Source organism: Rhincodon typus, chromosome 15 (assembly GCF_021869965.1).
Source record: "Rhincodon typus isolate 14 chromosome 15, sRhiTyp1.1, whole genome shotgun sequence".
NCBI classification, from domain to species: Eukaryota; Metazoa; Chordata; class Chondrichthyes; order Orectolobiformes; family Rhincodontidae; genus Rhincodon; species Rhincodon typus.
This window is the reverse complement of record NC_063346.1, coordinates 52,883,564-52,898,369: the sequence shown is the minus strand read 5'-3', so window position 1 is coordinate 52,898,369 and position 14,806 is coordinate 52,883,564. Positions and strand designations below refer to the sequence as shown.

General features: G+C 39.1%; 1 protein-coding gene across 4 annotated transcripts in view; it reads left to right on the top strand.

Annotated features, from left to right (window-relative positions):
* The window catches only part of katnb1 (katanin p80 (WD repeat containing) subunit B 1), a 58,085-nt gene that overhangs the window by 24,659 nt on the left and 18,620 nt on the right, over positions 1-14,806 (top strand). For all 4 annotated transcript variants that reach the window (XM_048605815.1, XM_048605813.1, XM_020509816.2 and 1 more), the window contains exons 10-12: positions 2,348-2,535; positions 7,918-8,051; positions 14,142-14,192. In XM_048605815.1, the coding sequence (XP_048461772.1) occupies positions 2,348-2,535; positions 7,918-8,051; positions 14,142-14,192 (373 nt within the window). The remainder of the gene's footprint in view (positions 1-2,347; positions 2,536-7,917; positions 8,052-14,141; positions 14,193-14,806) is intronic.

Sequence of the window (14,806 nt, the reverse complement as noted above, 5' to 3'; positions counted from 1 at the left end):
ATTTTCTCTCTGATTATATGGTGACAGTGGAGGGATCAAGGTAGGTGATCGTGAGATGGAGCTAGGTGATGTCACTGTACATGAAACGGACATGTTTTGAATGTTGCCAAAGAGCGGCATGTCAGTAAGAAATGGGTGGTTCCAAGAAAGATGATGTAATCCACAGTTTCAGAAACTAAAGATAGGTCGAGAGGAATGAGGAGGAGGATTTATCTTTGTTACAGTCACTTAGGATTTCATTTATGACTTTGATAAAAGCTTTTTGGAACTTAGCTGGAATTGAAACCTTATTTGAGTGATTTAAACATGGGCATTAATTTGGGAGACAAAAAACTTCATGGTTGTTGAAGTGAAAAGCAAGGCTGAAGATGGGGTTATATCTGCAAGAATGCAGGGTTTTCAAGTTTTTTTTTTTAATGAATGTGTTAATGGCAAATTTGAAGGAGTCAAGAAGGGAAATTAAGGGTTGTGTAGTTTCTTGGAAATAAATCCAAGAGGAGGTTGGTCTTATGGGCAGGTGCCAAAAACAAATTCAGAGTTGGGCATGGGGGATCCAAAACTGCAGTTTCACCTGGTGAGCTTGGGCAAGTGACAGATACAGACGATCAGATGGTCTCAATCCTGATGTCAGAAATCCCTGAACATCTGTCACCTGTCATTGGATGTGAGGATGGAGGAGACAGGAGAAAGTGGTTTGAAGGGGATGACTTGCAGGAGAGAAATGAAACCAGTGGTTACCTTTGCATTCCTGGGATGGAAATTTATTTTTGTAGACAAAAGCAAGAGCAAGTAATACCTTGTGGTCCAGCCAAATTTTGAATGGCTGAGCTATTTGTACCTGATATTTATTCATGCCTACATCCTTTGAACTTAAGGATGCAGAGATGAAGGTCATAGCAAGGAAATGGCCATTGTTAGAAAGAGTAATAGTTTTAATGGGCTACAGTAGTAGAGGTTGAGTTGAAGACGTGGCCTGACACAGTTGATCACTGCATCCTTCTTGAAGCCACCAACTTCTCATTGATATGCTGCCTTTCAGCAACATCATCCAAAACATGTCACTGATTATATGGAAACTGACAACGCCCAGCTCTACCTCACCACGACTTGCCTTGATGTCTTCCACTGTCACTGTATTATCAGACTTTTTTTTGATAAAGGGAAGATTGAAAGCATTGTCTTTTATCTTGACTACAGACTCCACTCCCTCACTGTTGATTCAACCCTCTCCCTGTCTGAGGCAGAGTCAAATAGTTCTTCAAGCTTTGCGTGATATTCAATTCCGAAGGTGAGCTTCTACTCTCGTTGCAGTCATCGAAACCACCTCTGTACAGAAAAGTGTCACAATCCACCATCGAACAATCTCTTGGGCAGAGTAAGCATGAGAATGAACAGACCAATCGTGTTTTGTTCCCAGAGGACAATTTGGTGAGAGTTATACATGCAGAAGACTTGAGCCCATTGCAGTGCTTAAGTTTGTTATAAAACACAGGTTCAGCAACATCAGCCTCACGTGAGCAATTGCAATTGGTTTTGGGCACGACACTTTACAAATGAAGTCAACGCGTTCAAGAGGGTGCAGAAAAGAGTCAAGATAATTATTCCAGAGATGAGCTACTTCAGTTACCTAGATTGATTGGAGAAACGGGGGTTGTTCTTCTTGCACAAGGAAACATTAAGAATGGTAAAATCACGTTACTGTAGATGCTAGAAAATTGAAATAAAAACAGAATGTGCAGAGAAACTTAGGTTGACAGGATCTGAGAGAGAAATAGAGTTAACATTTTGAGTTTGATATGATTCTTCATATGAGGAGATTTTATTGAGATATTTAAGATAGGTGGTCAAAGGGAAAAGAGAACCAAAGGACAACAATTTGAGGTCATTTGTAAAAGTAACAGTGGTAATGCAGGGAATTTTTTTTCCACAGAGAAGTGTTGAGATCTGGAATATAATAGAGGCTGATTCAATAGTTCCATTCAAGAGGAAGGGTTTGGAGGCCCAGGGGGAAAAGGCAAGTGAGTGACACGAGGTGAATTGCATTTGCAAATAGGGACTGAAAGGTCCAGCCTTTCCTTTGATAAATAAGTGGGCAAGGTTTTGTGACATGTGACAGAGGCACGTGAGGAACTGTAGAGTACCTAGTAGATACTATTGTCATGTGGATGTCCAGGATGTATTAGGCATTAACCTCAATGAAACTTCCCTGGTCCTTCATGTTCTGTTACAATGCCTCAGGTAGTTTAGATATTGAGAGGGTCTTGAGCAAAAAAAATCAAGATCCCTCCTCTACAGTTTACTGCACAAGTTCTATTCCAATTAATTTGATGTTTTGTTTACATAATAGATTGGAGCTTCATTCAGTCAGGTGACTGTCTCGACATTTGTAGTGGATCTGAATCGTGTGAAGAAGACTGGTTCTATTATCCAAGGTGTAGTTGAGGATGAAAAGCTGTACAATCTACCGGTGACAAAAGGAGCTGTGCTCAGACGCAACTATGAGAGGCCACTAACTACCTGCAGTAGGCCACAAAGGTACAACTACTTTTTGTTCATTTGAGAGGAAAGTGTGATCGCAGATCATTGCAACTCCAGATTGTTCATTTCTAGGCTTCCTTTTCTTGTTGCCTTATCTGCTGTTCCTATACACTTGTGTTTTACTGGTCAATGGCTTAGTTTTGTACAAGTTCTTTTAAAAACCAAAAGAGCACTTTTGTGAGCCTTAAAGAAAAGTGCATCTGCTTTGCACATGTGTTTCTGCTTTTCTTGCAAGTCCCTTTATATTGAGCATTTCAGAAATAGTTCTGTGACTGACAACATTTTCATTGTCACAATTTTGTCTTTTATTTTGAGGTTGGAGTAGCATCTGAACCATACTACAAGCAGGTTAATTTTGCCTTCAGTTCAGCACTTACCCAGCAGCTGTATCTTGTGGGTTAATCCTGTTAATTGTGGTGTACCACTCCTTTATAATTACTCTGCAATTTCTACATCTAGAAGTCACTTGCTATGGTATGCACTTGTTTATTTTTGGAAGTTGCAACACACCAAGAGGTCATTGGACCTAACTAGTCAGTGTTGGGGATAAACAGTGACATGAACAAGTTTTGATCCCTTGTGCCTAACCTGTTATCGTACCCCATTATTCTTATTTTCTTTAACCACTTATCCAGTTACTAACTGTTCGTCAATCTGCAGCCTGGCATCATTTTATTTTTTAATAAAGTTTACTTTCTTTGTCCTAACTCTCTCATTTAAGCTAATCTATGTTTTATTGTATTGCATTTCAACAAAATATGCTTTATTGATTTGATTTTTGCTGTGGTAGTTTCTTATATACAAATATTTTATTTTCCCGCAACATAATGCGTCCAGAACTAACCTTTGCACTCATTGACCCTAAACAAAATCTACCTGAGACTCTGCCTATATTATGGAGAAATCTATTGGCCGAACATAGAATGTTAAGCCATTTCTATGACTTACACCAATATAGAGAAAATTGTTGGCTGTGCCCGTAGGCTTCACCCCATTAAGGACTTCAGTTTACTTTCAACCACTATTTCACAAATGGATCTGTAACTGATTTGGTACAAAGTACCTTAAAATGATTTCTACGAGCTGCAAGGGCTTTGCACAATTCACGGGAGCACATTATGCAAGTTTTGTATTATAAAATAAAAAAAACTGCAAAGGGAAATCTGAAACAAATGAAAACAAAAATTGCTGGAGAAACTCAGGTCTGGTAGCATCTGTTGGAGAGAAAACAAAAGTAATGTCTCGCGTCTAGTGATCCTTATTCACAACTTTATGTAGTGATATTTCATTTTACTACAAGTGGGGCAAGAAATATCTATGAACATAGATATGGGCATACGAATTAGGAGCACGGGTAGGCCACTGTAGCTAATCTGGTTACTTCATGTTCCTGCCTACCACTGATAACCTTTTGCTTCCCTGCTGTCTATATCTGCCTTAAAAACTTCGAAGACGTGCTTCCTCGGTGGAAGCAGAGTTACAAAAACTCATGACCCAAAGAGGGGGGAAAAAACTTAAATCCTTTTTTTTCAACAATGATCTGCTAGATTCACCCACAAGCGTACTATATATATTTAGCCTGCCATGACAGCTCAGAATCTTCTGTTTCAATCAACTCACCCTGTTACACTTTTGAACTCCAACAGGTATAAGTGTAGTATATCCAACTTTTCCTCAAAAGTCAACACACCCATTATAGGTATTAGTCCAGTAAACCTTCTTTGAACTGCTTTCAATGTATTTACATCTCGTTAAAAAAGGAGAACAATCTCGAACAACGACGAGACAGTACGGGAAGGAAATGGAGAGCTTAGTAGTATGGTATAAAGACGACAATCTCTCCCTCAATGTCAGGAAAATGAAGGAGCTGGTAATTGACTTCAGGAAGGAGTGGTGGACATGCCCCTGTCTCTATCAATGGGGCTGAGGTGGAGGTGGCTAAGAGCTTCAATTTCCTTGGAATAAATATCACCAACAATCTGTCCTGGTCCATCCATGTCAACACTACAGTCAAGAAAGCACACCAATGCCTCTACTTCCTCAGAATGCTCAGGAAATTTGGCATGTCCACAGTGTCTTAATTTTTATAGAGCACCATGCAAACATCCTATCTGGATGCACGACAGATTGGTATGGCAACTGCTTTGCCCAAGACCGCAAGAAATTAGAGTTGTGAACACGGACTAGTCCATCATGAAAACCAGCTTTCTTCCATTGACTGTCTGCACTTCCCACTGCCTCAAGAAGGCAACCAACATAATCAAAGACTTCTCCCACCCTTGTTATATTCTCTTCCACGCTCTTCTATATGGCAGAGGATACAAATGTTTGAAAACACATACCAACAGATTCAAGAACAGCTTCTTCCTTGTTGTTATCAGACTTTTGAGCAGATGAGAGTTGATCTTACTCTGTACCTTCTCTGTAGCTGTAATACTATATTCTGCATTCTGTTCTATTACCCTGATATAATTATGTAAGGTATGATTTATCTGGATAGCGCACACATTACTTTTCACTTTATTTTGGTACATGTGACAATAATAAATCAAATCACGTCAATACTATACACCAGGGACTCCAAACGTGGTCTCACAGTGCTCTGTCTAACTGAAGCGTAGGTTTGCTGAACTAATATCTGGTTTGGGTGGGTTGTCTTTTAAGATACTTTTGTATCAGATTGAAGAAATTAAGTCTGTTCTGGAGAACAGAAGAATGAGAGGTGGAGGTTTTCAGAATCATGAACAAGTTGGATAGAGTAGACGAGGAGAAGTTACCACTTCCAAAAGGAAGAATAACAACTCTGTATAGATTGAAAGTGATATGGCACAGAAGTAAGAAAAAGCTATTTCTCTCAGTCAGTAGTTAGGGGATGGAATGCACTGCCTCGAAATTTTGTTGAGGTAGGCTCAGTTGTGGCATTCAAGAGAACATTGGATGATTATTTTGATAGAAATAGTGTACAAAGGTATGGGACAAAAGCAAAAGATTTGTTCTTGGTCATGGTGCTTGTTTGAAGAGCAGGCACAATAGGATAATAGGCTTCCTTCTGCACCATAGTAATTCTATGATTCTGTATTCAATCCCCCTCAGAATAATCAATAGTATTCTATTAGCTCTCCTAATTACTTGCAGTACCTGCATACCAATTTTTTTGCAATTCATGCAGTAGGAAATCCACATCCCATTGCAATATCTCACCTTTTAGATAAGTTTTCTTTATTCTTCCGGCCAATGGACATTTGCACACTTTCCCACATTATACTCCATTTGCCAGACCTTCCACTCATTTAACGTATCTATATGTCCTCTTCACAACTTGCTTTATTACTTATCTTTGAGTCATCAAATTTAGCAACTTTATCTTTGATCCCTCCATCAAAGTAGCTTATATAAATTGTTTAAAAAAGGGACCCAGCACTGATCCCTGTGAAACACAACCCATTGCATCTTGCAAAGCAGAAGCTAACACATCTATACGTACGCTGTTTCGTGTTAGCTAGCTTTGCTGTAATGTCCTTAGCAATAGCTTCCAATATTTTTCCTATGATGGATGTTAAGCTATCTGACCTGTGATTTTCCGTTTTCTGTCAAGCTTCCCTTTTTGAATGAAGGAATTATATTTGCTAATTTTCAATTTAATGCAGACTTCCCTGAATTTAGGAAATAGTAGAAAATTAAAATTAATACATTGACTGTCTCAATAGCCATTTATTTTAAGAGTCTGGTGTTGGGAATACAAATATTTCTGGACAACATGAAGAACTGGAACATATCGTTGGGACATTTTCAGGAATAGAAAGGGTAGATTGCCTCTAATTGTTGGCATACCTGTCTATGTGCTATTGGTTGCCTAGCAACCCTTGCTGGTTTGACTTCTGCCTGAGTCATCAACAGATTTAGAGAAGGAGAACTGAAGGGAAGGCTTGGAAGGTTGCTGGATCTTTCTCTTTCTCACCTCAGTATTTTTCACTTCTCTGCAAGCTTTGAGAGGCTGAGTTGTGATCACCTTCCAAAAATTTTGAACTAGCTTGATTTTCAGTCAAACTGAAACTGGCTAGATTTTTCTCATCTATTTTTTTTCTCTCCTTATTTATCTTTTAGTCATTATTTACCTTTTTGAATTCTGTCTACCCTTGTGACCTACCACCCATCCTAGCACAAAATGTGTTTTTTCTTTTGAGTATGATGCAGTCTTTAACCTTTTTAGGTCAACATGGTCCTAGAAGTTTTCTTTCTCTTTGGACTTTATCTATTTGTGTGTTCTGAAATGTCCTCTTAAATATGTGCCACTGTATTTCCATTGACCTGTCCCTTAATCTAATTTGCTAATTCACTTTATCTAGCTCTACTTTCATGTACTGTTGAGTTTAGAATGCTAGTTTTGGAGCCATTCTTCCCTTCCTCTCACTGAATGTGAAATTCAATCTCATTATGATCGCTGCTACCTATGTATGTTTTTAGTGAGGTCATTAACCAATGATACCTTGTTGGACAATGCTGAGTCTGCTTTCTGGTTAGCTCCTAAATGTACTGTTCTAAGAAGCTGTCCCCACACAATCTGTGAACATCTCATATCAGTTGCCTTTGCTGACCTGTTTTGCCCATTCCTCATGGTTATCACCGTACCTTTTTGACAGGTCCCATTACTTCTTCCTTTATCCTCTATCCTCTTGCATAATCACTGTTATGGGAGACAAATGATTTCTACTTGCTAATTTCTCATTTCTCATTTCTCATTTCTACCAAAATGACTTCTACAACCAAGTTTTCTGACCCTGGGCCATCCCTTGCTAATGGGCTGGTATTCTTACCAATTAACAGACCACCCCCCCCCCCCCCCCACTGCCCAAAAATATCAGATTGTACTTAGTTATTTCTGTTTGCGCTGTCAGTTCATCAGTTTTGCTTTGAATGCTGCATACATTCAGATACTGAACATTTATTTTCTCCTTTCTGTTAATTTTTTAACCTTTACCTTATCTGTTGATCTACTCTTAGATTTGTACTGTCTTTTCCAGTCTCAGTCTGTTCATTAGTTCCCATATTAATACAGTTCTCTCTTGCCTTGTCTCTACTCTTTGATTTATTCTTTGTCTGTGGTCTTATTGTATGAGAAAGATAATATGCCAACATTGTATACTCAACTGAAGTCCTACTTTAACCACTGGAAGATTTTGATCATTTTAAATCACTGGGGCAACAGACTCATTTGACTTAATGGACCATTTGGTGTCAAGTTGTCATGGACAATGGACCAAATACTTTGGGGTAAAATGCTCACTGGTTATTTTAGGAGCTTGCTTCAGCTGGTCTAATTTTAGCTATTTTCCCCGCTCTGTCCTCCATAAACAAGTGGAAACTATTTTGTCTCTATAGTAAAGTGAAGGAGGAGCCAGAAAGTGAAGGGCGCATTCCAAGTGGGGAAGAGGATAAGGATGACAAAGAATCAACAGCAGAAATTCGAAACCCGGAAGAATACAAGGAGATCTTCCAACCACAAAATGCCATTGGTCAGTATGAATCCATTTTATCTGTTTCTGAATATATTGATTAATACATAAAATATTTTATGCATTTATTTCAACCAGTCCAGTGAATAACTAATATTGAGGACATGAGGATTTGTGGAATCTGCCTGTTTTCTGAAAAGTTGACATATCTGGGAGACCATTGTTGCCGAAACATTTTCTCTCAAGGTCACCTGTCGATTTACTCGCCTTATCTGTTTAAAAAATTATGATATTTTCATAGAGATCATGGAAGGTCTCTGACAAAGAAGACCATTGGCACGTTGTGTGTTTGGATGCATGTATGCTCTTTGATAAAGAGCTACCCAGCCTAATCCTATTTCCCTGCTGTGTAGCTATGTCATTTTGTATGTCATTATTTTTCAGTTGGACATGAAGTATTCTAAAATATGATGAGAGTTTATTCTTTAATCACCTATTCAGGCAGTCATATTGAGGTCCCTACCATCCTCTTAGTCAAAAAGGTTTCCTCATTTTCCCCCTTAATTCTTTACCACTTACGTTAAATCTATGTCCCAAGGGAAGTAACCCTAGCTTATCCAATTTTTCTTCCATATGTAAAATTTTCCAGTCCTTGATTACATTCTTATAAATATTCTCTGTACTTTATGGAAAAGATGTGATCTCACTATAATGTGGTGATCAGAATTGAATTTAGTACGTGCAAGATGAGGTCTAATTGGTGTTGTAAACAATTCTTGCTCAAGCTCCTCACTCTTATATTCAGTGCCTTGGCTAATAAAGACAAAGGAAGACATACACTTACTTAACACACGATCTGTTGTGCTACCTTTCAGAATCTTGGAGATACATTTCAAGGTGCTTTTTGTTTTTTCATACTGTTCAGGATCTTTCCATTTATTGTGTATTCCTTACCTAGTTACACCTCCAAAGTGCTTACCTCTAACTTAACTGAATTGAATTCCACACTCTGTCCAACTAATCAGCATGTCTAAAGTGTTCCTCCTCACTATCAACTGAGCAGTCAATTTTTGTATCATCTGTAAACTACTTAAGCTAGTCCCTAAAGCTGAGTCTGAATCATGAACGTAAACTACAAACTGCAAGGAACTGAGTAATGAACCCTGAGGAATCCCACTGGGTAACAGTTTCTTGTCTCAAAGCACCTGACAGCCAAGTACTCTTTGCTTCTTGTTACTAAGCCAATTTTGGATCCAATTTAACACTCTTCCTCGGATCTTTAACTTGTTTGACCAGCCCATGTGAGACCTTGTCAAGATCCTTGTTAAAATTCATGTAGGTTATATCTACCACATTATCATTGTCAGCGCCACATGTCGCTTCAAAAAAATGTAATCGGATTGGTCAGCCATGAGCTTACTTTGACAAATCCTGAGTGCCTGAATTAGTCTATGCCTTTCTTTTAAACAGCTTGTAATTGTCTTTCAGAATTGTTTCCTATAATTATAGAGTCATACAGCACAGAAACAGATCTTTTGGCCTAACTCATCCACACCAGAGTTAAACAAACTGACCTTGTACTGGAATTATCTCTTCTTTCCTTTTTAAACTACAGTACAACCTCCAATTTATTGACATCACACTTCTAGTCGGGGGGAATTGAAATATGAAGACTAGAGCCTCTACAATTTCTTTCTCTCTTTTTAAATACCTGGGATCTACTTAATTTGGAACAAAAACAGAAATTGCTAGAGAAACTCAGCAGGTCTGGCAGCATCTGTGAGCAGCTGAAGAAGTTCTCAAAAAGGGTCTCTGGACCTGAAATGTTAATTCTGCTTTCTCTCCACAGATGCTGCCAGTTTTTTTTTTAAAGTGCCTAAATATGTTGATGATGGTACTGCAGTTTGATATGATTTACATGGACATGAGTAAGGCATTTGACAAGGTCCCACATGAAAGGCTAATCTAAAAGGTTAGAACCCATGGGATCCAAGATATATAGACAAACTGAATCCAAAATTGGCTTACCAATAGGAGGCAAAAGGTGGTGATGGAGGTAATTGGAAGCCTATGATCAACGGTGTATCTCAGAGATCAGTGCTGGGACTCTTGCTGTTTGTAATGTACATTAACGACTTGGATAGTCGTTAATAGAAAGTATAATTATTAAGTTTGCAGATGACATGAAAGTTGGTGGTTTTGTTAATAAGGAGGCTGGTCTCAGGCTTTAGTCTAATATTGATCAGCTGGTAAATGGGGCAGAGCAATGGTAGATAGTATTTAATTCTGATAAATGCAAGATGATGCATTTTGGGAGGTCTAATAAGGAAAGGATATACGCAATGAATGTTGCGTCCCTATGCAGTACTGAGGATCAAAGGGACCTTGGTGTACAAGTCCATAGATTCCTGAAGTTGTCAGCGCAGATAGACAGGTCGGTGAAGAAGGCATATGGGATGCTTCCCTTCATTAGCTGGGTAATTGGATATAGGAACAAGGAAGCGTGGTTACAAAATGTACAAAACATTGGTTAGGCACAGATGGAATACTGTGTGCAAGTCTGGTTGCCATAGCAACCAGAAGCACATGATTGTACTGGAGAAGGTGCAGAGAAGATACAGGATGTTGTCTGGGATGAAAGTCTGTTACAAGGAGAGTTTGGAAAGATTTGGTTTGTTTACCTTGGAGCAGAAGATTGGGGGCTGGTTTGGGGGCGGGAGGGGGCTACGTGGGTCTGATTGGAGATGTACAAAATTATGAGTGACGTAGACAAAGTAGATCGTGAGAATCTCTTCCCCATAGCAGACATGTCTAAGACCAAAGGGCATAAGTTAAAGGTGAGGAACAAGAGGTTTAGAGGAGATCTGGGGAAATTTTTTTTTACTCAGAGGGTGATAGATAAATGGAACATGCTGCTGAAGAGTGTGGTGGAAGCAGATACTCTCAGAACATTTAAGAAGCATCTGGAGGAGTACTTAAAATGTCAGGGCATGGTAGCTTAAGAACTAAGTGCAGGTAAATGGGATTAGTGTGGTTTGCTGTTTGTTGGTCTGCAGTGACATGGTGAGCTAAAGGGTCTATTTATCTTTTGTATACTTTTTTTTTTCCTCAATAACTCTGTGACATACTTGTTGACTTTCTTCAGCAATATCTGTTTTTGTTTCAGATTTCCAGCATCTGCAATTCTTTGTTAATTTAATCAACTTCATTTGGATCCTGCAATTTATTTATTTTCAAAGACATTAAATCCTTTTAATATTTTCTCTCTAACAATATTCATCCAATCGATATTTTACACTCTTTCTCCATAAATGTGGCACTGTTGTCATGCATCTGTTTTGTAAGGACAGCAGCAAAGTATTCATGAAGTATTTTGTCTACATTCTCCATCTTCACTCACCGGATATCTTTTTAGTCCGCAACAGGCCCTCCTCATTCCTTGTTATCTTCTTGCTGTCTGTGTTCTTCTAAAACACCTTTTGGATTTTCCTTTATTGGCCTGTATTTTTAATACCGTCTTTTTCTTTCGCTTTCACTGTCACCCCTACATTTTATGTATTCTTCTCGGCTATCTGGAGTACTAAGCTCTTGTCTGATGTGAGCTGCCCCTTTTTGCCTTATCTAGCACCCAGTCTTGTTATCCAGCTCTAGATTTGGCTATTCCATCTGTTTTCTTTGTGAGAACATGTTTACCCTGAAACTTTTTAAATCTCCTTCTCCAATGTCTCTCATTGATGTAATACAGATTTATCTTCAATAAGCTGTTTCCAGTCCACTTTTGCTAAATAAGTTCTCAGTCTATTTGAATTGGCCCTTGTCCAATTGAAAACCTTTACTCCAATTTTACCTGTGTCTTTTTTCAGAAGTATGGTAAATTTAACTCTTCACTACCACAGTGTTTTCCCACTTGATTTTTTTTCATGTTCCTAGCTTTATTCTTTAAAGATAAATCCAGACTTTTTCTCACCAAACCCACTTTTTTGGGTTTGCTGAAAGTCCTTATGAATGCTTTGTAGAAATTCTGCATCCTTTTTGTTTTTTTTTTAAAGTGGCTATCTCAGTTAATATTAAAGCAACTGAAATCCCTTGCTGCTACTCCCTGTTTTGGCATTTGTCAAATGTGCCTTCAAATAGACTGTTCCATTTCCCTTGGACTGTTCAGAGACTTGTTATACACCTTTAGAAGTGTTGCATTTTTATTTCTTTCTTCAGCCAATATGGCGTAATTTGATGATCCTTCTGCCATATCATCCACTCTCACAGTATAACTGTCACTTTAGTCAACATTATCACCCTAATACTTCTTCATCGCCCTACCTCATGTATAAGCCATATAACCATATGCATTAAATGCTATTCCTGACTCTCCAATCCATGTTTGCAAAACAAAACCTTTGCATATTGATCTGTGCCATCAGCTTATCACTATACTGATGCCTTTAGGTATTTATCATTAAAGTCAAGCAAGCTCTCTTAGTCTATTTTCCAACCTTTGCTCTACTTTTCCAAGTACTTTAGATAATATTCTGCCTTCCACTTCCAGTTTTGCCTTTCTCCCTCTGAATCACTGCTTCCCTGCCCAAGCCTCTGTCGTTTTATTTTAAATAGTCCCTGACAGATTAGCAAACCTGCCTGTTGAAACCTGTATCTGGCCTATACTTACCCTGCCTTCCTTAGAAACTGTCGCAATGTCCCAGAAATCTGAAGCCTAATGTCTGCACTATCTCTTCAATCATTTTCATCCATCTATTCTGTCTTATTTATGTGTTGTAAGCATCGGGAAGTCCAATATCACAATCTTTTTTTAAAATCTGCTCGCAATATCTTAATCTATTTCCCACCTGTGTTGCTAGTACCAAGATGTATTACTTTGTAACTTCTGTTTGAATTTTAAAGGCCACTGATTTTTCTTTGATCCATAGGGGCATTTGCCAAACACCATTATCAGCTGTTTTCACAGCTTAGCCTGACCATTTGCTGTCTTCTGGACTGAGATTTATTGTCCCTATTCGGACTAATTCTTTTCTTCGATCCATAGGGGCATTGAAATGGGGTTTACTGTTTAGTCCAACAAAACGTCATGAAGTCTTATTTATGAAGTATCTCACAACCTGTATCTGGAGTATAGGAGGTTGAGGGGTGAACTTCTAGAGGTTTCTAAAATCATGAGGGGCACAGATAAGGTGAATATCAAATGTCGTTTCCCTGGGTTAGGAGAATTCAAAACTAGGGGTCATATTTTTACGGTGAGAGGAGAAAGCTGTAAGAGGGAGCCAAGGGGCACCTTTTTGACACAGCGGGTGGGTCGTATGTGGAATGAACTGCCAGTGGAAGTGGTTAATATAGGTGCAGTTACCACATTTAAAGGCATTTAGACAGGTTTCTGAACAGGAAAGGTTTAGAGGTATTTGGACCAAATGTGGGCAAGTTGGACAAGTTAGTTTTGGGGAACTTGGTTGACATGGATGAGTTGGACCGAAGGGTCTGTTTCCGAGCTAAATGACTCTAATAGTCTGTCACGTTGTGTTTTGAAGAAAGGTCACTCGACCTGAAACGTTAACTCTGATTTCTTGCCACAGATGCTTCCAGACCTGCTGAACTTTTCCAGCAATTTTTGTTTTTGTTTCTGATTTACAGCATCCGCAGTTCTTTCGGTTTTTATTTGTATTATTGGTCTGGTTGTGTATTCTAACTAGTCACGTGGCAGCGTACTGCTGTTTATCCAGAGTGATGGGCTACTCATTGAACTAATGTTGTGTAGGAATAAAAACAAAGTTGCTGGAAAAGCTCAACAGGTCTGGCAACATCTGTGAAGGAGAAAACACAGTTAACGTTTCGGGTCTGGTGACCCTTCCTTAGGTTCTGAGGAAGGGTCACTGGACCCGAAACGTTAACTCTGTTTTCTCCTTAGCAGATGCTGCCAGACCTGCTGTGCCTTTCCAGCAACTTTGTTTTTCCTGATTTACAGCATCTGCAGTTCTTTTGGTTGTTGCGTAGGAATAATTGTTTTAGGGGCATGTATTAAAATGTGGGTGGAAGATCAGCAATGTTAAGTTTAAAAGCAGGAAAAAAAATAGTTCTTTAGAATGTGGATCAATTTGAAAACATAACCTGAAATTTTGTTGACTCATTAGTTTGGTTTTGTGACAGCACGAACTCCACCTCGGAGGACTGATCCCTTTCCTGCTCCCCCAGAAGATGGTAAGCCTCTTTTGGAACACTTTTCCTGTGTGTGCATATATGTTGTTTATTCATTTACGGGATGAGGGCGTCGCTGGCTAGGCAGCAGTTAGTGCCCATCCCTAATTGTCCAGAGGGAAGTTTAGAGTCAACACATTGCTGTGGGTCTGGGGTCACATGTAAGCCGGACGAGGTAAGGATGGCAGTTTCCTTCCCTAAAGGACATTAGTGAACCAGATGGGTTTTTCCGACAATCGACAATGGATTCACGGTCATCGTTTGATTCTTAATTCTAGATATTTATTGAATGCAAATTCCACCATGTGCTGTGGCAGGATTCGAACCTGGGTCCCCAGAACGTTATCTGAGTTCCTGGATTAACAGTCCAGCGATAATACCACTAGGCCATTGCCTCCCTCTGTGTCTGTGTCCAACAGCCTCCTCATCGGGGCATGTGGCTTTTTCTGATTTATCTTGATCTAGACTTCAATTCCAAATTAGTAATAGACCACAGGGTGTTCACACGATAACTTTATTTTAGGTCAATTTATCAAGCCGTTTTCATTCTGAATAGAGTTTACTGAGATAACAAGGTGTAGAGCTGGATGAACACAGCAGGCCAAGCAGCATCAGAG